This window comes from Taudactylus pleione, unplaced genomic scaffold (genome assembly GCF_031769625.1).
Source record: "Taudactylus pleione unplaced genomic scaffold, aTauple2 ptg000041l, whole genome shotgun sequence".
NCBI lineage: Eukaryota > Metazoa > Chordata > Amphibia > Anura > Myobatrachidae > Taudactylus > Taudactylus pleione.
Window position 1 is genome coordinate 49,697,260 of NW_028284443.1, and position 23,804 is coordinate 49,721,063.

The 23,804-nt window shown below is 43.8% G+C and overlaps 1 protein-coding gene across 1 annotated transcript in view; it reads left to right on the forward strand.

Annotated features, from left to right (window-relative positions):
* F10 (coagulation factor X) overlaps positions 1–23,804 on the forward strand; it is a 70,540-nt gene that overhangs the window by 1,005 nt on the left and 45,731 nt on the right. Inside the window, exons 2-3 of the mRNA XM_088456808.1 lie at positions 9,619–9,779; positions 16,521–16,545. Of these exons, the coding sequence (XP_088312934.1) occupies positions 9,619–9,779; positions 16,521–16,545 (186 nt within the window). The remainder of the gene's footprint in view (positions 1–9,618; positions 9,780–16,520; positions 16,546–23,804) is intronic.

The window sequence follows — 23,804 nt, forward strand, 5'->3', positions numbered from 1 at the left end:
TGTTCATGTAAAGCCTTGGGATTTTGCTTTTACGGGGGAACGCACGGAACGAGGTATAGCTGCAATACTCCAAGAGGTGGTAACCATCTGTTACACAGATGCGTTGGCACTATTGGTGCAGCGCATAGTGTGCGATAAGGTATACTGAGGTGTTGGCACTGTTTGCATAGCGCATAGCGTGCAATAGGGTATGAGATATTTGCAGTGTATGGACAGCCGTAAAGTGTAACGATAGGTATGGATGTGTTGGCACTGAGGGAACAATGAGAGGCACAGATTATATTGCAATAATCCTGGAGCTCAAAACAGACAGCAAGTGTAACGGAGTACACACACCCAGCAGATAAATGCAAACAGGTGGAATTGGCACAACCAAATACCCTGGCACGTAGTCTCAGACCCCCACCGAACTTCACCAGGAATCCCCACAAAAGGATATGGTCTTTACTCAGTGAGGCCACAGGTTGCGGCCCAGTGTAGTTGGTTTCCACTGTGAAAGCGAAAGAGTACTTAGCTGGTATGAGGACTGCCTGATAACACTGTGGATAGAAATGTGGATGAGGATGTGCTGCTGTCGAGGAAACTGAACAACAGTTTGAATAACTCTGGAAGAAAACTATACTGGAAAGTTCTGGAGCAAGAGCACCTATGTAGAACACTATGTAGTGCACTGAGCAGGTTCTTATAGTGTCTGGCTGATGGGAGATTCCCCGCATGAGTAATCGGTGCTGAAGGTTAGTGGTGACACCTATGAGAGATTTTATGTCATTTCTAATCTGAGGCTGAGCCCAGCTGGGTTCTGTTAATGATTCTAATTGGGAAGGCCAGCAATCAGGGGCAGAGTGTTGGATGCAGGACAGTGGTGTTCATGGCTGCTGGCCATGTTGATAATGTCACCCTTTTTTTTTTTTTTTAAAAGACTCCATTAAATACATATTGAAAAGCTAAAATTAAAATCCATAGGAACCAAATGAACAAAATTGAAGTTAGATCAAAGCATGTCTTAATTGTGCTCAATTTTGTAGGAAAGCCCATTAAACCAAAATCACAAAAAATAAAGCCATCTTGAGGACATCTATTGCAAACTCCACACAAAACTATAAATGTAATTTTGGGTGGAGTTCACCCAAACTGAAAGTTCATGGGGGAGGGGCATTGACATCTGCTTTATCTGCTTTTTAACAGGCTGAGCTGTAAGAGAAGAGCTGCATGAACCTTTACTGTCATTGGGGATCCAGGTGGATGTGGTAAATGGCACATCCAGTATGAGTACAATTTGATTTATGATTAACTATGCTCTGAACTCCAGCCAAACTAAATTGGTACCTGTTTGTGTTGGGTTGAGTTTTCCTTAAAAACTGACTGTGCAGAAACACACAGTAACTCCTGATTTAACTCATATTATTATTATGTATTATCAGTTATTTATATAGCGCACACATATTCTGCAGCGCTTTACAGAGAATATTTGGCCATTCACATCAGTCCCTGCCCCAGTGGAGCTTACACTCTATATTCCCTATCACTTGCGCATACACATACACACTAGGGTTAATTTGTGTTGGGAGCCAATTAACCTACCAGTATATTTTTGGAGTGCCGGAGGAAACCCACGTAAGCACAGGGAGAATATACAAACTCCGCACAGATAGGGCCGTGGTGGGAATCGAACCCATGACCTCAGTGCTGTGAGGCAGTAATGCTAACCATTACACCGTCTGTGCTGAATATGGTGGCAGAATAGTTTGAGCAAAGTTACATAGAAACATAGAATTTGACATCAGATAAGAACCATTCGGCCAATCTATTCTGTCCCTTGATGGTTAGATTTTTTGGGTTAGGGTTGTTAGGGGGTTAGTTGTCAGGCTAATTCCAACTTTTTTTTTATTTTAAATTTGGGCAATATTAATAAGAACTTCACCAAACAGGTAATTGTTACTTTGGTGAATTTAGATGTACAGCTGTTATTCTTAAAATGAAATTGAATAAGAAAAAGACAAAGGAAATGATTGGAATAAGAGTGCAAAGCATAATGGGAAAGACAGGAATAGGAAGTGGGAATAAATGGAAACCATGAGAGATGAGAGAATGGGATGATGGATAAAGGAAAAATAAATGGAAGAGAAAAGAGAAGAGAAGATCATGGAGTAATGCATGGTGTAGAGAATAGAAGAGAAACAAGATAAGTGGGGGATGAGGGGGAATGGAAACAAGAGAGAGAGAAGTGGAGAACAAGATGGAATGCAGAGTGGGGGAGAAGCAAGAGACAAGATAAGTGGGGGATGAGGTGGAATGCAGAGTGGGGGAGAAGCAAGAGACAAGATAAGTGGGGATGAGGAGGAAATTTAGAGTGGGGGAGAAGCAAGAGACAAGATAAGTGGAGGATGAAGTGGAATGCAGAGTGGGGGAGAAGCAAGAGACAAGATAAGTGGGGGATGAGGTGGAATGCAGAGTGGGGGAGAAGCAAGAGACAAGATAAGTGGGGATGAGGTGGAATGGAAACAAGAGAGAGAGAAGTGGAGAACAAAATGGAATGTGGAGTGGGGGAGAAAGCGAGAGACAAGAGATGTGGAGGATGAGGTGGAATGCAGAGTGGGGGAGAAGCAAGAGACAAGATAAGTGGGGGGGTGAGGTGGAATGGAAACAAGAGAGAGAGAAGTGGAGAACAAGATGGAATGCGGAGTGGGGGAGAAGCAAGAGACAAGATAAGTGGGGGATGAGGTGGAATTTAGAGTGGGGGAGAAGCAAGAGACAAGATAAGTGGGGATGAGGTGGAATGCAGAGTGGGGGAGAAACAAGAGATGTAGGGGATGATGTGGAATACAGGGTAGGTGGAAAACAAACACAAAAGAGAGAAGAGAACAGAAGTGGAGAATGAGGTGGAATGCTAGGAGGGTAGAAAAGAAGACAGATAGCTGATAAGTGAGGGATGAGGAGGAATGAAGTATGGGTGGAAATAATGAGAGAAAAGAGAAATGGAGGATGTGCAAGAAATAATGGGTGGAAAGTAAGTTCATGAAGAGAGCTGAAAAAAAAAAGTATGATGAAATGAGACAGTGCAGAGTAAATAAACAAAGGGTAAAATGGTAAACAACAGTGTTGTGAAGAAAACAGGATCATAAGGACATGCATTGTAAATAATGTTTATCAAATTAATCCATATATACATTGGTTTATTCTGTAACCTAGATTCAAAGACAAATGACCTTCACAGGGTAAATTAACTAACTGTTGTGTTAGATGTACCTTTGGTGTGTAAAATTGGTAAGGTAGAAATACTATCTACTAGATAATATTATCACCTTTAGGGGTAACATAGCCTCAAATGTCTCATGGGGCGAGCCATGTTCTGGTCTTAGAGTGAAACCTAACACATAAAGAGACATAAGGGCACTGCCCTAGAGGTTGACTTTACACAAAGACATGTGTGCTCTAAGGACACAGTATGGCTTTATATATTTGTCACAGGAAAAAATATTTGTTATAATTTTTTCTCATATTTCATAATTTGAGAAATCTGGGTACCAAATTAAGTTCAGGGACTCATAGGGCATAAAGTGCACTAGGTATAAATAACTGATGCATACAGAACCTGCTGCAATTGCATATCTTTTTGACTGGGTCTTAATTATATCATAATCATATCATATCTGATATTTAAATGTTCAGGAAGTTATGTTTGATTTATTAAAGTGGGCGTTATGTCTCTGTGTAATGTCCAATAGAAGATATATCAGGTATAAGATTTTTTTTTATATTTTTGGTTCAACTACAATTGCCACCTGGAGGTAATTAACTACCTCATATTAGCATAGACCCTGCTCTCTGAGGGCCCATCCAGTGGAACATTTTTAAATACTCTGTGTATTAGGTAGCAAATGGTCAGACTTTTGGGTAATAAATCATATTGATGAGATGTTGATTCCTCCAAGCCAATTTTCCTTGGGGCCAGGACCATCTTACCAACATTGTAGGCCCTGAGAAAAGCAATGCATTGGGGACCCTATGATCAGACTCCAACTGCCCCCTCCCCCCTATTAATAAAATCAGACCTCAGATCGGTCACCCACTGACCCCCCATTAATAAAATTATACCCCAAAGCAGATACCCACTGCCTCCTCTCCCCAATTAATAAAATTAGACCCCAGATCAGACACCCAAATGTGACTCCCCCAATTTATAAAAGCAAACCTGACAATCCCCTCCCCGCACACAAATTAAAAGAAATCAGACCCCAAATTAAAGAAAAATCACAACTTACCCCTGTTGGAGTCCCATGCCATCTCTTCACATGTTTCCATACAGTTAATGACTGTCGGCACTCTGATTGGTTGATAACTCCAGACATCCACCAATCAATCAGAGCAGTCAGAGAGCAGCTTTCTTTACCTGCCTTTCAGCCAGCTGCCCTATGCACTGAGTGAGCTGCCACACTCCATGTAGATGTGCCCCAGCTCAGCCTACCCCTGCTTGAAGGCCCATAGAATCCTGTGACTCTTTAGTCCAGTCCTCATCTCCAGAGACTCTTTACAACCAGTGTAAAATCTTCAGCTCCTATTTCTCTTTGCAACCAGTATCCAATCCTCAGCTTCTGTGACACTTTGCAACTAGTGTGCAATTCCCAGCTCTTGTTAGTTTTCAGCCAGTATACAATCCTCATTTCCTGAAGCTCTTTGCAACCATTGTACAATTCTTGTCTCCTGAGACTCTTTGCAACTAGTGTACAGTTCTCACCTCTTTTGGCTCTAAAATAAACCAGTATATAAACCACAGCTTCTATGACTCTATAACCAGTGTGCAATCCTCAGCACTAGTGATACTTTGAAACTAGTGTGCAATCCTCTGCTCCTGTTACAGTTTGCAAACCGTAACCAATCTTCAGCTCATATGACTGTCGGCATCTAATGTGCAATCCAGAACTTATGTTACCCATTGCAACCAGTGTACAATCCTTAGGTCCTGTGATTCTTGTCAACCAGTGTGCAATCCTTGGCTCCTGTAACTCTTTGCAACCAGTGTGTAATTTTCAGCTCCTGTGTTTCTTTACAACCATTGTGCAACCTCCAGCTCCTGTGACACTTTGCAAGCAGTGTGCTATCCTTAGCTCCTGTAATTCTTTTTAAACAGTATCTAATTCTCATCCCATGTGACACTTTCCAATCTGTGTGCAATCCTAATATCCTGCAACACTATCAACTCTGTGTAATCCTCGGCTCTTGTGACACTTTGTAACCACTGTGTAATACTCAGAGCATGTGGCACTTTGAAAATAGTACGCAACCATCAGCTCCTGTGAGACCTTACAACTAATGAGCAACTCTCAGTTATTGTGACTCTTTGCAACCAATGTACAGTCTTCAGCTCCTGGTACTCTTTGTAAACAGTGGGCCTGATTCAGATTTGTATGCAAACCTGATGGTCTATGTATAAATCAGATGTTTTGCATCTTTGCCCAAGTGTAGTATGGATCCTGCGTGTTTGGGAGGCAGAGACTAGGACTGTTGTACAAAGCAGGGGTGTGTCACCTCCGTTTAGTAGGTGTGCTGAGACCAAAGTCTGCATTGTCGGATGCAGACTTGCTGGAGTAAGCTTTTGCCAAGGGCTGCAACCATTGCCAAAGGTGGTCGTGATGGTGATCCAATTCTGCATTTTGGACGCTGCACTCACATCGCAGATGCATGCAGGAGGTGACTATTTCCTACAGACGCCTAACGCTGCATTTGCATTTTAGTGGTATGGTATTGCACAGCTGCTTCTCTGCAGTGTGCAATACTGTCCACATCAGAATCAGACCCACTGTGCAATTCTCAGCTCTTGTGACTCTTTGCAACCGATGTGCAAACTTTAGCTCCTGTGACACTTTGCAAACAGTATGCAGTCCTCAACTTCTATGACTCTTTGAAAGCAGTGTGCAATCCCTTGTCCTGTGATTCTTTGCTATCAGTGTATAATCCTCAGGTATTGTGACTCTGCAACTAATGTTCAATGATCAGCTCTTGTGTCGCTTTGTAATCAGTGTGCAACCCAAATCTGCCTCTCTAGTTTAATGGACTCATAACCTATGCAGGGTCTATGCTAATATGAGGGAGTTAATTACCTCTAGGTGGGAATTGATTCTTTAGTTTAATAAGGATTGCTATAATTTCTTTGAGTTTGTGACAGGATTAGAGTGGAAAAATGAAATATTAGAAGGGGAAGACGTGGTGAAATAAATGATGGGGATATGTGAAAATACATTTTGAAGGATTATTCAGAAAAATATTCTACATGTAAAAACAAGTAATGGCGTAGAAAAGATGGTGCTCTTCATAGCAACCAAACAAGTTTTTTTCATCTGTACTAGAAAAATGACAGTTTGAATTGTATTGGTTGCTAGGGTAATACTACCATTTATTTCAGTTATATTTGGATCAATCTTCATAAACAACCTTAACTGTGTCTTGACTATTACATTTGTGAAGTCCTTAGGTGATCTGCGCTTATTTATGTATATGTTAAGCTGCTTAGCCGAAAAGGTACTTTAATCATGTAATGCTATGAGCTAGTTCTCTTGTGTCAATTGTGTGATTATTGACAGTGGGACAGAGGAAGTAGGTGTGGGAAGCGGTTATAAATGTATGACATATGAAAAGAAAGAAAAATGTAAAACATAAATAAATTAAAAATTAAAAAATAATAATAATGGTAATCAATTATAATAAAATGAACGTAAATAAAAATAAATAAAACTTATTGAAACAACAAGAATTGACTTGTAATGTTTACACTATTTTCAAGCATTGTGGTTGGTATCTGTATTTGGTGAGTTTGCAAATGTGACGTCCCTTCCCGATCTGGTCTGATGGCTGCCAGGAGTTTGTAGGAATGGTGGGGAAAAGGACTTAGGTCTGATGACCCTGCGAGTTATAGGGTAAGAATAGGGTTAGTTTACAGATAGCAACCACAACACTGAATTGGCCAGAGCCCAAAAAATGCTTGAAAAGAGCGTAAACTTTACAAGTCAATTCTTGTTGACTATTACATGCCTTAACTTACACAGAAGTGTCATGGGACAGATGCCTAGTATCATGTGGAACCCCTTCTAGTCCGGTGAAATGCAGCAACTCCACATGGCATCGATTCCACAAGTGTACAGTAAATCTGGAATGATGTTGACCCATCTGAATAGATTCCCTTAGCTCCCTGATATATGTGGGTTAGGATGTTGGATGCAAATGGACCTCTCCACCATGTCCCATAAATGCTTAATTGTTCATGTCGGGCGAACGTGGTGGCCATACCATTCGTCTGAACTCTCCAGAATGTTCCTCGAGCCAATTATGGACAGCTTGGGACTGATGACACAATCTATTATACTGCTGGAATATTCCATCGTTGTGGGGTTACAAGAAGTCCATGAAGGGCTGCATATGGTCATCCAGCAATGCAACATAGCATTACCGGTCAATGACGTGTTCAGGAGGAACAGCGGACCCCCCACATCATTATGGAACCACCACCAGACTGCATGGTGCCTTGTTGACCGCAGGGGTCCATGGCCTCATGGGGACTGCATCACATCTGAACCCTTCCATCTACCCAAAACAACTGGAGCCGTGACTCATCGGACCACGCCACATGTTGCCAGTCCTCCAGAGTTCAATTAAAGATGTCACAATTCCAGGTGAGATACTGTGTTTGGTGTTTGTAGTGTTAATAGTGGCACTCTGGTGGGTCTTCTGCTCCCATATCCCATGGAAGCTAAAGAACGCTGCACTGACCTGCTGGATGTGCATCTGGTACCTCCTGCATTGAATGTGGAGGTATTTTGAGCCAGTGTCACTTGTCTGTTACCAGGGACAATTCTGACCAGACGTTGCTGGTCATGATCATTAAGCACCCATGATTGGTCACTGTGCTGTCCGTGGTGGGTGGTAATGCCTTCTATGAGGAAAGCTGCATCTTTTCCCGTGAAACCTCCTGGCAACGAGCCTAAACACCATGGCAACGAGCATGAAACCCCCTGGCAACGAGCATAAACCCCCTGGCAACGAGCATAAACCCCATGGCAACAAGCATGAAACCACCTGGCAACGAGCATGAAACCACCTGGCTACGAGCATGAAACCCCCTGGCAATGAGCATGAAACCCCCTGGAAATGAGCATGAAACCTCCTGCAGCAAGCATGAAACCCCCTGGCAACGAGCATGAAACCCCTTGACAATGAGCATGAAACCCCCTGTCAACAAGTATGAAACCCCTTGACAACGAGCATGAAACCCCCTGGCAAGTAGCATGAAACCCCCTGGCAAGTAGCATGAAACCCCCTGGCAACGAGCATGAAACCCCTGGTAATGAGCAGGTAATTTTAAAGTAATTAGAAGCCTTACTGTGGGGCATAAAATGGTGTCAGGCAAATATGTAAGTGGCACTTTGGTAATAGGCATTACAGTGTGTGGCATAATGTGTAATGGGCATTATGGTATGTGGAATAATGTAAGTCACTATACCAGGGACGTCTGACTAGTGCACTGCCTTATGGAGGAGCAAGTACAAAATCCAGGTACGGGAAGGGAGGGGGCGCAAAATTACAGCCTTGCACCGGGTGACATCCTAGTTTCGGCCCTGCGTCCGCCACCCACTATCATGCCCCGTTCGAACTCAGATAATTTACGTCGCCTTGCCATGAGCAGCCTAGCCTGTATTCAAGCTGACTCACGAGATGTCAGATTACAACTGATGCAGATCTGGGCATTTCCAAGATTTCACAGTACATTTCCGCCACCCACCATTACTTTTATATACTTCTATCCCATGACGTTTGACACTTCAGTGTATATAGCATCATTTATAGACTGATAAATCTAGCTATGCTGTTTACTGAAGTGTGTACAGTAATTATCATAGAAGAATACATTTGAATCTGTCAAGATAGAAATGAAAGCTTTTCACGTTTTTTTTTTTTAAACAATCGAATAGGTTTAAGATTAATAAAATATATATGAAAAACTTCAGAAAATGGAATTGGTTCATAAAAATGTGTTAGAAAGCACAGCACATGTAACTGGTGGACACTCTACCAGGCCACTATACAGTGTACTGACATTGGCAACAGCTCTCAACAGAGAGCAGCTGCTAATGCGATCGCAGCTGCGATTACGCATGCAGTCCCACTTCGAAAATATGCTAATGATTACTATGGCAATGCCGTCACAGCCTAACATAAGGCCGCCCACTTTCCCTTACTCACATTCGTAATACTTTGCAAGTCTGCAAAACCATCGGTAACATCGAGTACCATCGGTCTGACCTTACTCAGAAATTGTTAATCTCATCGCACGCAGTGAAAGCCCATGCTGCGTATGGCATTGCAGTGGCCAATTTATATAACGGCGTTCAAACGCACTGCCACACCTGTGTTTCGCCAATCACCCCCCCGTCACCACCCCCAAATGCTCACTTCCTGTGAATCACTCTGCGATGGGTCTGCGTGGGCCTGTGATCGCAGTCCAATCACAGTGGAGCCTTCGCGCATGCGCACTGCGATGCATGCACATGGGCAGAATGCGTAAGCGCAGTTGCGATCGGTAATGAATCAGTGACAATAATAATAATTCCTGACTTTTCCCCCCACAAGTTTTTGTGACTCATGACAAGGCAAACAACATTCTAAAGAGATGGAGGCGTGCTAATACACCTTTTGAAGAATTCAAAAGAGGGAACCTTGAAAGAGAGTGTGTTGAGGAAACCTGCAGCCACGAGGAAGCGCGGGAAGTATTTGAAGATGATGAAAAAACTGTAAGAATCACTTGTTTAAATGTACATAAAGATTTTACAACAAGGCTATGAATACTGTTAAATCCCAATTATGTGTACAGCTAATAATATTGGCTCCCGCGTGGCTTAACTAGTCATCACAAGCAAACTGCTTTCTAATTGCAGGGAGCTCTTTAATCTATGTTTCTTATGTTACTAAGGGCTCTATTTACTACAATCTGCATTGGTAATGCAGATTGTAGTGTGATATTACAGAGTGAATTCGCATTGCGAATTCAGGCAATATCACAGGGATTTACTACAAATCCCTTGCAGGGACAGAGCTTGCGATAAAGCTCTGTCCCTGCGAATCCCCCTCGGAGCCTTATCACGGTGATTAAGTGCCCGCGTATGCACCGACCGGTCGCCGCTGCTAACCCCCCTCCAGTGATAAGCTCCGCCCCCCGGCGCTAAGACCCCCCCCCGCGACCCCCCCTCCCTTAATAGCACTTACCTGCATGCTCCAGGCCTCCGGTGATGTCCTCCATTCCTCCGGTCAGGTGATCTCCCATACTGCACTGGGGCCCGATCACCTGATGACCGGGCCGCAGAGCACTGTGGGAGACCAGCTGACCGGAGGGGATTCATCACCGGATGCCCGATCACCGGTTCCAGGAGTCAGGTAAGTAATTTTTTTTTTACTATTTTTTTTCCTTTTTTTTACAGTAATCAGCTTGCGGTCTGTTTAGACCACACAGCTGATTACTGGGACTGACTCCCGGCTCTGCTCTCCCCGTTAGAGCAGGGCAGGAGGCCGGTAACCGGGGGAGACCCGGGATAACGCCACCTCCAGGTGGCGTTATTATCACAGGGCTTTCCCCGATATTTTTTTCACATTTATTTTTAGTAACTATAGTCGGATCACATTTCCCATTACAGTTAAGGGAAATGCGATCTGCTTTACTAAAAATAAGTGATACTTAGGGGTTGGAGTAGAATTTTATGAATTCTACTCCAATTGCCCTATAGTAACTATAGGTGATACTAAAATAATGTGAAAAGGGTGTGAAAACACCCTTTTTCACTTTATTTTAGTAAAAATAATGTTAATAAATAGAGCCCTAAATGTGGGCAGTCACCTTGGCTGGAAATTAGTATGTCTATTCTACCAATGGTTAATATGTTCTGTTGGCCCTCACCCTATCTATCTATCTATCTATCTATCTATCTATCTATCTATCTATCTATCTATCTATCTATCTATCTATCTATCTATCTATCTATCTATCTATCTATCTATCTATCTATCTATCTCTGTAATTCATTTAGCAGCTTCAGCAGTTTAGAAAGAAAGGAGGAGCTGTAGGCAAAGTCTGTTAGCTCATCTCCCCCATACCCAGAGCAGTGGATGGTTACAGCCTGCAGGCACCACTGGATGTAAACATCTCCCACACCATAGAGGCCATTCTATACACTGGGTCTGGCTGGGGTAAAAGTCTTCTTACTGCGGAAACAAAATGAAAAATTGATTTTGCTTGAAGTTATCCATATGGAAATAGTTCCATATTAAAGCTGCACTTTCACCTAGAAAAGTATTTAACAAGGGTTCTCTTCCCCATAACTGGAGTTCTGGGCTGTTGCTATGTGCAGTTGCTTTATGGGGCTCCTTGATTCCTTTTACAGCCCTGGACAAAAATTGGGGAAACAAGTGTGAATGGGAGGACCAATCACAAGCCGCAAACAAGAGATTTTAGGTACTTCAGTCTGCTGACATTTTCCTATGGCAAGCTAAATGTATTTTCCCAAGCAAAATGCCTCCATGTATCAGGCCCTAGTGCTGTGGCTTGAGAGGGGTGCCAAGTAAGATCTCATACCTAGGTGGTAGTGCTGCTTTAACGATACACCATGGCGTGATTCTCTCTACACTGTTTCCTCATTGATGCTCCTTATGTCCTGCCCTTGATCTGGTTACCTCTTTGTACAACAGTATACTCACTTCAGATGAGACAAGAAAGCTCCAGATATCACCCACAGTCTATGGTGATTTATACATTGTGACGCACCGAACCGACCTGCAACCTGCAATATTGTTTTGATACTGCTGAGTGTCAATAGAAGAAATCTTTCTCCAACACTGACATTTAACATTATAAATTCATCTATTCTGTCTAGGAAACTTGCATCACTTTTCTAAAATTCCTTGCGTCTTAAAACCACTAATGGCTCTTTGCCACCTTCAAATCACTTATCTGTCCATCCATACACATCCTCTTTCTTCCCTCCAAAGCCTCCACTTTGTCATCTGCTTCAAAGTCAAAAGTGACACCATGCAACAATATATTGTCTAATGCCAGTTCCCAGATGCTTCACCTAACTTCATCTGCATTCCCCAATAACAAATTACTAAGGATCTTCTCATTGTTTCTTTGCAACATTCCAATGAAACTGCCCTTACAATAGTGGTCAATGAAATATTAAACGTAAAGTCTATGGGTCCCTTCAACACATGCCAGTGGTCCTCTATGCTGCTTTCAACACCATTGATTCCTTCTTCTTAAAGACACCATTAACTCCATCGGCCTTTGTGATACAGTTCACTACTGGTTTACTGCCTACCTTTCCAACTGTACTTTCAGTATTTCTATATCTGGCACATTCTACCTTCATCTCCTACTTTATGGCGGGCTGGGAGACCAGGAGGCTGTGTGTTTGGCCTGTTGCTTTTTTTCACTGTACATATTATCTCTACGAGAACTAATTTGCTCATTCAGACTCTAGTATCACCTCAACTTTAGTCTACCTCCCTTACTCTGATCTTTGATATTTTGGTGAATAACATCACCTGCATGTCAGTGTTACAAAGCTTCCACTACTTGTCTCCCATTCTTTACTATCTTGTGTGACCAACTGTCTTTCTGCTATTTCCATATGGAAGCCACAATGCTACTGGGAGACCAAGGACCAGATTCAGACACGCTCACCAAGGCGCGATCGCTCGATTTTTGCCCGTTTGCGCATGCATATAATTCACAGTGCGCTTACGCAAGCCATTCGTTGCGATCTGATTTTGGTTGCTCGTAAGCCACTGTCAGGCTGCCAAAACACTGTTTAAAGGGAGTGCATAATTAGCAAAGTAGTGTCATTGTACACGTCACCTGCATGTATTTCAGCTAGCACTGATCACTGTGCTTGCGACGGGTTAAGGCAACCCCAAGGGTTGCGAGCAGCTCACGATGATCCCGATTAATCCGACATTTCCCAGAGATGATGTGTGTTGCGAGTGGCAAGGGGGCGTCTTTAAACTCTTGCGAGCGCATTTTACCGTAGCTCGTTGAAACATAGTGGGCGTCCTTACGCGACGCAGTGCGAGCACTTCATTTAAATATCCGGTCCCTTTTGCAAGCGAGCGGGTCTGAATGAGTTTCCAGGTCCAAAACAAGGTCGCCACCTCCCCTACCATCAATAATGACACAATTTCCTCAGTCGCCCAAGTCCTCTGCCTTGGTGTCACCTCGTAACTGCACCCTCTACTTTATCCCTCACACCTAAGGGGTAAATTTACTAAGATTCGAGTTTGGTCGCGATGGCAATCTCGGGTGAGTTTAGGCATGCTTATCATTTCACAAATTTACTATAGACAAACTCGCGTGAGTTTGGGAGAGATTTCTCTCTTTTCACTCATAAAACTCGGGTGAGATCACAAACTCAAATCAACTCACCATTGGCCAAACTCGGAAGTACTTTTCATGAAAAAGATACAACTCGGGAATTTACCAAGAATCAAGATTACAATCTTGGGTGAGATTGTAGCAAACTTGCTGATAAATTGAAGTTTCAAACACTCCACCTCCTGAACTGCGAGATTGGCATAAACATGCACACATCAGTGTGATTTGTGTATGTTTCTGCCTGTATAGCTAATCTAAATACCTAATCTAAAGTGTTTATTTTATTTAAAAAATGATGTAGGGTCCCCCCCAAAAAAGACATAACCAGCCCTGGAGTGCTCAGCCAGTCCTGGTTCCTAAAATTACAGAGGAAAAAACTAATAGGGTTCCCCCATAATTTAGGAACCAGCACCTGGCTGCAGGGCCAGTCCTGGTTTTAAATATAGGGGGAAAAAATGCGTAGGGGGTCCCCCTATATTTAAAACCAGCACCCAACTCAAACTGACCGGGGTGTAATGCCACAGCCAGGAGACCCTATCACCGGGTCTCTACGGCCAAAGCATTGACACCCCAAGCTGGTCAGCCCAAGCCAGGGATCTCAGTGGAGGTGGGGAACCCCCAAGAAGGGGGCCCCCCTCCCGAAACCCCAGAATTAGGCTGAAGCCCGGGGCTCTTCCCCACACCCCTGGGCTGTGGGTACGGGGGTAATAATGAGATCAAAACTATTGTATTTTACATTGGAACTACATGTGCCAGCATGCCTGCCCTTTTGCACTTGTGGAACTACAAGTGCCAGCAGGTGGTCGGCACCCGTACCTCCACTGTAAAATAAATAGTTAACCATAGTACACACACACACCGTATACAGTATAACTTTAATACATATACCTATCCCACTCACACATACATACCAGCTGCCAGCTGTTCACGTCCACTTCTCCATGTAGAATCCAATGGGAGTACCTGTGAACCTGTGAATCAGTGGCTGCTAACTGCTGATTGGCTGCCGGTTCCTGACAGTTCACACTGAGCAGTCTGTAGCCGGTTAGCGCTGTATGTGGTCGCACACATACACTGCTAATGTAAGTGTCTGGTCCGGGTCACTCAGTTTGTTTTTTTGCCAAGACCCTTGGATGCTACGGAGACTGGCACCAGGATGTAGGTGAGTATGGGATCTTTATTCCAGGTACTCCCAGTGGATTGTACGGGGAAAGGGGACAGACCAGCTGACAGCAGGTAAGTATGTGTGAGTGGGATAGATGTATGTATTAAAGAAATACTGTATACGGTGTGTGTGTACTGTGGTTATTTAACTACTTATTTTACAGTGGGGATAGGAGTGCTGGCCGCCTGCTGGCACTTGTAGTCCCACAAGTGCCACAGGACAGGCATGCCGGCACCTGTAGTTCCACTGTAAAATACAATAGTTTTGACCTATTTTCCCCATTATTACCCATGTACCCACAGCCCAGGGGTGCGGGGAAGAGCCCCGGGCTTCAGCCTAAGCCTGGGGTTTCAGAAGAGGAGTGACCCCCTTCTTGGGTGGGGGGCACCTCCCCTGAGAATCCCGGCCGGTTTGGGTCCGGTGCTGTTTTTAAATATAGGGGTACCCCTATGCATTTTTTTCTCCCATATTTAAAACCAGAATTGGCCTTGCAGCTAGGTGCTGGTTCCTAAATTACGGGGGAACCCTACTCGTCTTTTCCCCCGTAAGTTAAGGAACCAGGACTGGCCGAGCAGCCCGGGGCTGGTTTTGTCTTTTGGGGGGTGACCCTATGTCCTTTTTTATAAAAAAATTTAACCCGTTTTTTACCGGTAGACCACACAAGCAACCTTCACATATCTCACTGATATGTGCAGGCTGTTGTTCAGGAGAGTTAGGCAGAGAGAAGACACTGCAATCTCGAGTGAGTAATCTCCTTCAAAACTTGCTACTCGGGGGAGATATCTCGATCTGCTTCACCATCGGCCAACTCCCTTTCAGCTAAACTCACTTCTTAGTAAATTTGAGAGTTTAAAAACTGGAAACTCACCGAGTTTTGGCGATGCAAAGTGAGTTTAAAAAAAAACAAACTCGTTCAAACTCTGGGCCTGATTCAGACCTGGACACTATTTGCGGACGCTCGTTCTTAAAAAGGGCCCGGATATTTAAATTGCGCGCTAGCTCTTTGCGGTGTGTTGACGCCTCTATGTCTGAGCGAGCGTCCGAAAAATGCGCTCGCTATTTTGTAAAGACGCCCCTTTGCCGTTTGCATCACACGTCATCTCCGTTATTTATTAGATTAATCGGGAACATCGAAAGGCATCTGAATTGCTCGCAGTGCTTGTGGTAGGATTTACTTCCCGCTATCACTGTGAGCAGTTCAGGCTAAAAGACAACCAAGTGACGTGGTCGATGACGCTCCTTTACTAATTATGCACTCCCATTAAATGCCCTTTTGATCGTTTGGCACGCCTGCGTTCGGATCTCCACTCCCCCGTTTTCAAGCATCTTCCCCTGTTACCACCCACAAATGGTACATTCTGTCAATCAAATTAGCAGGCCCTCGTTGTTTTACGAGCGCATGATTTCCAACCGCAATGACTGGTTTGCGCATGCGCATTACGAGTCCGACCCATACGCATGCGCAGTTGTGTGAACATCGCTCAGAGCGAACAAGCGGACGCTTACGAGCGGCTCTGAATCAGGCCCTCTATTCTTAGTAAATTTACCCCCTAGTGTGAATCTGATCCATCCAAACCATAGCTAGTTCCTCCAATCCCAAGCTCTTTCAGTAGAACATGATCCCTTTTGACTCTGACTGTGAAACAGGGCTGTGTGTAGATATATGTGGTAACTGTAGCAAATATTCAAATCGAAAAGTTTTTAAGGCGATTGGTAACTTTCTTAAGAGTAATTGCTGAAATGTCTTTAGTATCTTTATTGCATTATTTGTGAATGTCTAAGTACTTTTATATTCAGCTACTTTAATGCTTTTTTTTTATTTTTATCATTAAAATTATTTTTATTATTATTATAATGGCCATTTAAATATATGTTTTAAAATTAAGTTAAAGCTTTAAAAACACACATGTATAAACATTTATAACTTTTTCATAATTTTTTTTTTGACAGAGAGAATTCTGGAGCAAGTATATTGGTAAGACAATAATTTCATATTTAAATTTTGTACTGGAAATGTATCTGTTAGATCAGGGATGGGGAACCTCAGGCCTGGGGGCCGTATAAGGCCTGCAGAGTCATTTGGTATGGCCCTCTGAGCTTATCTCTGCTAACTCCATCTGGCTAGCAGGGTGCCTAGAATGGCACCCTGCAGCCAGAATCTATGCAGCAGTGCTGCCAGGAGTGTCCTTAGGACGCTTAAGACGGTCACACCGCTGCTCTTACAGCTCCTCAGGATGCTCCGGGCATTGCTGTAATCACCGGCGATTGTGGCCCCACCTCCATGTGACGTCACACCTGCACCAGGCCCGTAAATAATGCTCTATATATCAAAATGGCCCTCGGCAGAAAAAAGGTTCCCCACTCTTGTATTAAAGGAAGGACACTCTTAGGAACAATCGCTGTGTATTATTAGAAAAATCTGTGTAGATTTGATTAAAAAACTCTACCTATTGGCTAGAAAGGGCTGGCAGGGAGAGCCTCATATGTGCACAGTTGCTGTATTTACAGGGGAGATTTAATAAACAATGGTTTTGTATATGGGACCTAATTTTGATGTAGACGGTAAGTAAAATGCAAATGCATGCAGACCCCTCCTGCATGTATCTGCAAACCGAGTGCAGCATCCGTAGATGCTGCTTTGGATTACAATCAGAACCATGGGTCATGATGGACGCTGCCCTCGGCCAGGGATTGGAACCCCTGGTTTACGCACGTATCTGAATTAGGTCCATGGTTTGTAAACAAATGAAACATTACGCGATTTGTAAAGCCGATATGAGAATTTAATATACTCCAGGCCAGTAGAATATATGCAAGACCTGCTCACTTATTTTGTCCTCTCCAAGATTCCATATAAATGAAAATGTGCCATTTCCTGTTATAGCGGAACATGCACCTGAGGAATCACTAGAATCCTCCCCTTGAAGGGTACAAACTCTGTCCAACATTCAATTTTTGCCAATAAAACAAACAAAATCCCTAGCAGACGTGAAAGGCTTTGCCACCCCATTAACTCGTCACAGTTCTAAATACACTCACTAAGCTAGCATTGTTATGTTAGTCCTATCAGGGCTGGCTCCAGGGGTAGCCGCGCCCTGTGCTGTATGAGTAGTTGTTGCCCGAAAATGTGGGTGTGACCTAGTTACCATAGACCACGCCCCCTAAATGCCGTTATTTGGGGGCATGCCCGCATGTCATGCCTCCCGTGCAACGTCAGACTGGGGGTGAGCCCAGCATTCAGTCACTAGCTGGGCTTCCCCCAGCCCTCTCTCTGCACTGAATGGATGCCGCGCGCATACTGCAGCAGCTGTTCAACCTGTACTTACATGTGTGATATAACTTTATATTTATTTCTGGCTGATACTCTGCACATGCTGGAGGAAAATACATTGGGCCAAATGTAATAGGGTGAGAGTTTAGAAAATGTGGGAGTTTAGCAGTAAAACTCTCACACTAATACATTGATCGAGTTGTATTTTCAAAACAAGAAACACCTGAATGAGAGTTTCAATCTTGAGAGTTTTTTTTAGTCTGAAAAACATGTGAGTTTGCATGTACTGTGACTTTATTACATTGGCTGAGTTTAAAAATGTGACGGTTTTCTCTCACGTTTTCTAAACTCTCACCCTGAGCCAGATTAACAATGGGGCGGATGGAGCTACATCTCCAGGCCTCCACATGAAAATAGGCCCATCAACATGACAGCATGATTACCAGGTGCCTAACTAGCCATACATTTTAAGCTTTTAAATAGTTATTCTAGTCCGCAACCAAAAAAAAATATATGCAATTTTTCTATTTCTATGTAGTTAGGGAGACATTGTGTTCATAGTGTAGGGGGTGTACACAGCAAGGTGACTCTGACCACACCCACACAGCACCGATCACAGCTCTTCTCCTTCTCAATATAGGCCCTTGAACATTTACAGCTCCAGGCCCATTTGGGCCTTAATCCGGCCCTGCTCTCACCCTATTACATTTGGCCCCATAGTGTTTTCCCCTCTCTGATTAGGAGGATTATATGTGATGTATAATTATTGTAGGCATAGAAATAAGAATCTCTTGCTGTCTACCAATAACATTCTTTTGGTTTCGAATGCATCTCTAAGTGTTATACTGCATGCAATTGTCAGACTCATTATGGAGGAGAGAGGAACCGGCTAATAAGACTACTAGGATTTATCATGTCATCCATGTTGTTGAGAAAATATACTGGGATCAATAAACTGTACATTGGATGTGATGAGAAATATGAATTACTCTTAAAAGAAAGGTTTGCACGCTCCCGATACCCGCGGTATCCAATTAGAAAAAAAATGGTCGCAGGGTTTTTAGCTCTGAAAACCCAGCGCCGCGTAAAAAAATTAAAAAAATAATTCTGCACTTTCCTGCCCGGGGGTCTCCGCGGCTCCCGGTGGCCTCCACTCTATCTTCTCACTGGAGAGGGATCTTGTGGGAGTCCTGGGGACTGCTGGGAGGCTCCAGGAGCTAGTGGGAAGGGCAAGGGCTACTGGGAGATGTAGTTCTCCCAGCGCCCATTCCAGGGGGGGCACACAGACACTGGGGGGTACACAAACTGGGGGTCACAAACACATTCACTCATACACACTTACAAACAGTAACAAACACTCACACACACTGACATACTCACCCTGCTGCAGAAGATCCGGCTTCCAATGCTGGATGAAGAAAACAGCTCTGCAGAAGGTAAGTAATTAAGGACTAATTAAGCTAATTGGAAACTTCCAATTGCTTAATTAGTCCTATGGGGGGGGCAGGGCCAGATTAACAATGGGGTGGATGGAGCTACAGCTCCAGGCCTCCACATAAAAATAGGCCCATTGTCATGACAACATGATGTTGACTGGTCATCTGCTCTCCACACGGCCAGACATAAATCATATAGTAATAAAACTGTATTACTATTTACCTCACAAAATGAAGCTTTTTTTTTTCTTTTACATAATTAGGCAGTCATTGGGGCTGAGTATAGAGGTGTACACGCCCACATGGCACTGGCCACACCCACACAGCACTGGCCACACCTCCTCTGCTTCTCATAATAGGCCCTTGGTCATTTTCAGCTCCAGGCCCATGTGGCCCTCAATCCAGCCCTGGGGGGGGGGTACCGCCGGGGTGCCAGTGCAAGTCCCGCTGATTTTTTCCTAAATTTAACGATTTTAGGAAAAAATCACACTTGCTCTGGAGGTGAGTGAATAAAAACCTCCCAAAGCGCATAACAAAAAAGAAAAAAAATGCACCTATTTGAATAGCAAAAAACCCGCACCTGCAGGAAAAACCTCGCAGGTGCGGGTTTTTTGCTATTCACGCACCCAATTGAATATGCCCCTATGTTTGTCTGAGTGTCTGCTGCATGTGTGCTACTTTTATATCTTTGAATTTTTTAAGGAATGTGAAATGAAAAGTTATGTATTAAATGAAACCTATTACTTAAGCATGCCCTCAAAAAGAGAGTTTTCTTTACTTCCTTGTGTCCTATTTTTGTTAGGCCTTAGGCAGGAGTGGTCCTAAGATACCAGCTGCATTAGTCTCTAATCTATCCACAGCATTGGCAATGTCCTCAAATGTTTGTGGATCACATTGCACTTTGCTTGGGTGAAGTGATCTATTGCCATAATCAGTATGGTTTGCATTGGCAAACTAGGCACTGGTTGAAGCCATTTCTTAAAAACATTACACATATTGGGCAGCTGCGACCTGTTTTTTTTCCCTCGTTCTAAGCACCAAACATGACATTGTTGGTCAAAATTTCTCGCTTGAGCTGTTGATAATCCGCTGGGTTCATGAGTTTTATTCTAACCAGTGTAAAAAATATGTTTGTAGTTTATATCTTCTCCTCTGTGCGGGTGTCCTCTAGGAGCTCCAATTTCTACCGACACTTCAAAACATACTTATAGGTTAAATTTATAGTGTGTATAAAACTTAGTGTGCATTTGTGTGTGTAGTGGTAGAGAATTTAGACTATACACTCTACTGGGGAAGGAACTGATATTAAACATTATCTGTAAAAGGTTATGTTGTATATTGGTGCTGGTTGGGTCTGAAATGTCAACAGTCATAATGTCAGCATGAGAATGTCAACAAGGTCATATTGTTGACATTGACCATGTGGGCATTCGTCAGGTAGACAGTGATGAAATGTCGACATGTCAGAATGTCAACGTTTCGTCCTGCTAGCCTAGCAGTGACTTACTGTTAGCATTATTACTGTCGACCTTTTGGCTACATTTTTGTGGTGCAATGAAAGTTAATACCTGTAATATGGACATGTGATGGGGCATCAGGGAACTGAAATGTGTTGGTTAAAGCATGCAGACTAATGCTTTCTTTCCCTGTCATATCCTTGTCACTTTATGATGTGCACATGCTGCAAAAGAATACAATACTAATTTTTATGCAGTACATGTTCTACATTTTATTTACTGTATGCAATGCTGTGCTTGAATGCTTTGTCCTATGATACTATGGAGAGCGACCTCAGTGCCAACTCTTCTCAGGCCACTCCCCTCCAGACTGTGCCAGCACCTTTCTAAAAAGTGTCAAAGGCTTTTATTGACAATTACATTAAGTTTATGCAAAGAGTCAATATTTGCAGCGTTGACCCTTCTTTTTCAACTTCTGGGCCACATACTGACTGATGGCCGCCCATTCTTGCCTAATCAATGCTTGGAGTTTGTCAGAATTTGTGGGCTTTTGTTTGTCCATCCGTCTCTTGAGGATTGATCACAAGTTCTCAATGGGATTAAGGTCTGGGGAGCTTCCTGGCCATGGACCCAAAATGTTGATGTTTTGTTTCCCAAGCCACTTATATCGGCAGTGATGCCGACAGTCACAGACCGCTACATCCTGTCTGGTGGCTGGAGCAGGAAATACATTCTGCACATGAGCAGATTTCTCCATTGACATGGGATGTGTCATGAAAAGTCCAGATGGCTGTGTTTGCATCCCATGTTAGTGGTTAAAAGGCTTGTTATGGCTGTGGGCAGGGCTATCTATGGACAAGCTGGCTGATCACAAAGAGAGTTGAAATATTGTAAATTAGTGCTAGAGATCAAAAAGGGAGAATTGGATTTGCCTTCATTACAAAGAAATAGGAGGCCGAAATATGCTGTGAGCATGACCTTAGAGGTGTCACTACCACATAAAGTATCTCTTGAGTTAAAACATAAATTTTGCACTCTCACATCTACAACATTATTGCTATGTGCATTTGATTGCTTTTTTGTGAAGGTTTGATTCATTGCAACTGGTAATGATAACATCAAAATTTGCAGCCCTTTGGTTCTCTCATGCAGTGGGCTAATTGGAGTGTTAATTTGATCAATCACTGTACATGTCCATACTCTCTCTATGAAGCGACCCTGTGTCATGTCCTGGTGGTGTAGACATCAGGTGTTTCGCGGTATAATTGGTCTTCAGAACAGGTGGTTGTTTTATGAAATCTAAAGAAGATGTTGGTTGTGTTTTGCTTTCACCTTGTCACGGTTGGTGCTAGTGAGTTACCTGTATCAGGTGATGAACTGGAATCACTGGAGGCCGGCTGGACTGGAACCATGGTTAACATGAATAGCTCTTTATTAGAAGAAGTGGGTAGCAGTGAGAACTGCCTTTGGTGATGAGTGACTGGAACTAGAAACTTGAAGCGTTGGAGTGAGACCAGAAGGAACTTGGAGGGACCGGACTGGGACCGGCAGGTAGGTTGACTGAACTGGTCGGGATACCAGTAGATGAGCTTGCAGATGGATGGTAACGTGGAAGCTACTTGTTGTGGCTTGGGAAGTCATGGGTAGACGTTGGTAGCTGGGTGGCTACGTGGAGTGGCTGGATAGCCGTGGGTAGACGCTGGTAGCGTGGAAGCTACTTAGAGCGGCTTGGGAGCCGTGGGTGAGAGATGGTAGCGTGGAAGCTACTTGGTGCGGCCTGGGAGCCGTGTGGAGAAGCTGGTAGCGTGGAAGCTACTTGGAGCGGCCTGGGAGCCGTAGGTGAGGCTGGTAGCGTGGAAGCTACTTGGTGCGGCCTGGGAGCCGTGTGGAGAAGCTGGTAGTGTGGAAGCTACTTGGAGTGGCCTGGGAGCCGTAGGTGAGAGGCTGGTAGCGTGGAAGCTACTTGGTGCAGCCTGGGAGCCATGTGGAGAAGCTGGTAGCGTGGATAACTGAGCGCAGCAGGCTTACAGATAGCACTGGTCTAGGAACCAGCAGGAGCCTGGGCCATACTGGTACACAGAGGTACAGCTATAGCACAAGTAGTACACCACGGAATGTAACGAGATGTTCAAGCACTGAGTGCTATTAGAGGAGGATCTATATACCTAGAGTCTGGCAGCGATTGGTGGGTACAGACAGGTGGTCGGGCAGTGGCATTCAGAGTGGAGCAAGGCACAACATGCAGAGGGAGAAATCATTTCTGCAGCCCTTGAGAATCAGGACCACACCTGTGATTCCAATTAAGACTAGCAATGCTCACAGACAGAGCAGGGACCAAGTGTTTAATCAGTGTGGGGAGGAGAGTAGTCTGCACACACAGCCAGCATGATTCAGCCAGAGCAGATGTCCCAGGAGAATTACAAACACAGAACCATGGAGCAGCTGGCAGAGGTAAGTTACAAAAGGTAAAAACTAGCCGGGATCGTGACACACCTGAAGTAATACTATGTTTTTGGCTCATTGTCTCAGTATTTGTCTTGTGTTGACATGGTAACATTCTCCTAGTTACAAATGAACAGGGTTTCTTGTGTCTTTGGGGCAGACTCTATGCATTGACTTAAAGGTCTCAAGAGACCAGTCTCTGCTCCAGTGAGCTTCTCCAGTGGATGGATCTGTAACCCTCATTCTGGTAATTAGTAGTCAGAGAAATACATTTTGCTCCACTCAGGTATACATTAAGTGGCCAGTTCAGAGTTGGCCTGCTTTTAACTAGATGCTGCGTTGTATACATTTATACTATTGCACCATCCCTATCTTAGGGGTTATTTAATTAGTGTCGGTGGCCATGAGGAGCTGACATTCTGTGCACCCTATAGAGTTTCATAGGAAAATCTGCAACGTTGGCTTACTGTAATTAGCGGTGATGTGCACCGCTGCATATTGCTGCTAAATGAATACCCCTCTTGAAATTTACTGTGCTGTGAGTAGAAGCTTGTTTTGTACTTCCTCTGTAAAATGTAAGGGAAGTGGGATCTGTTTCCTGTTGTTGTAAAGTACTAAAAGGCAGTGG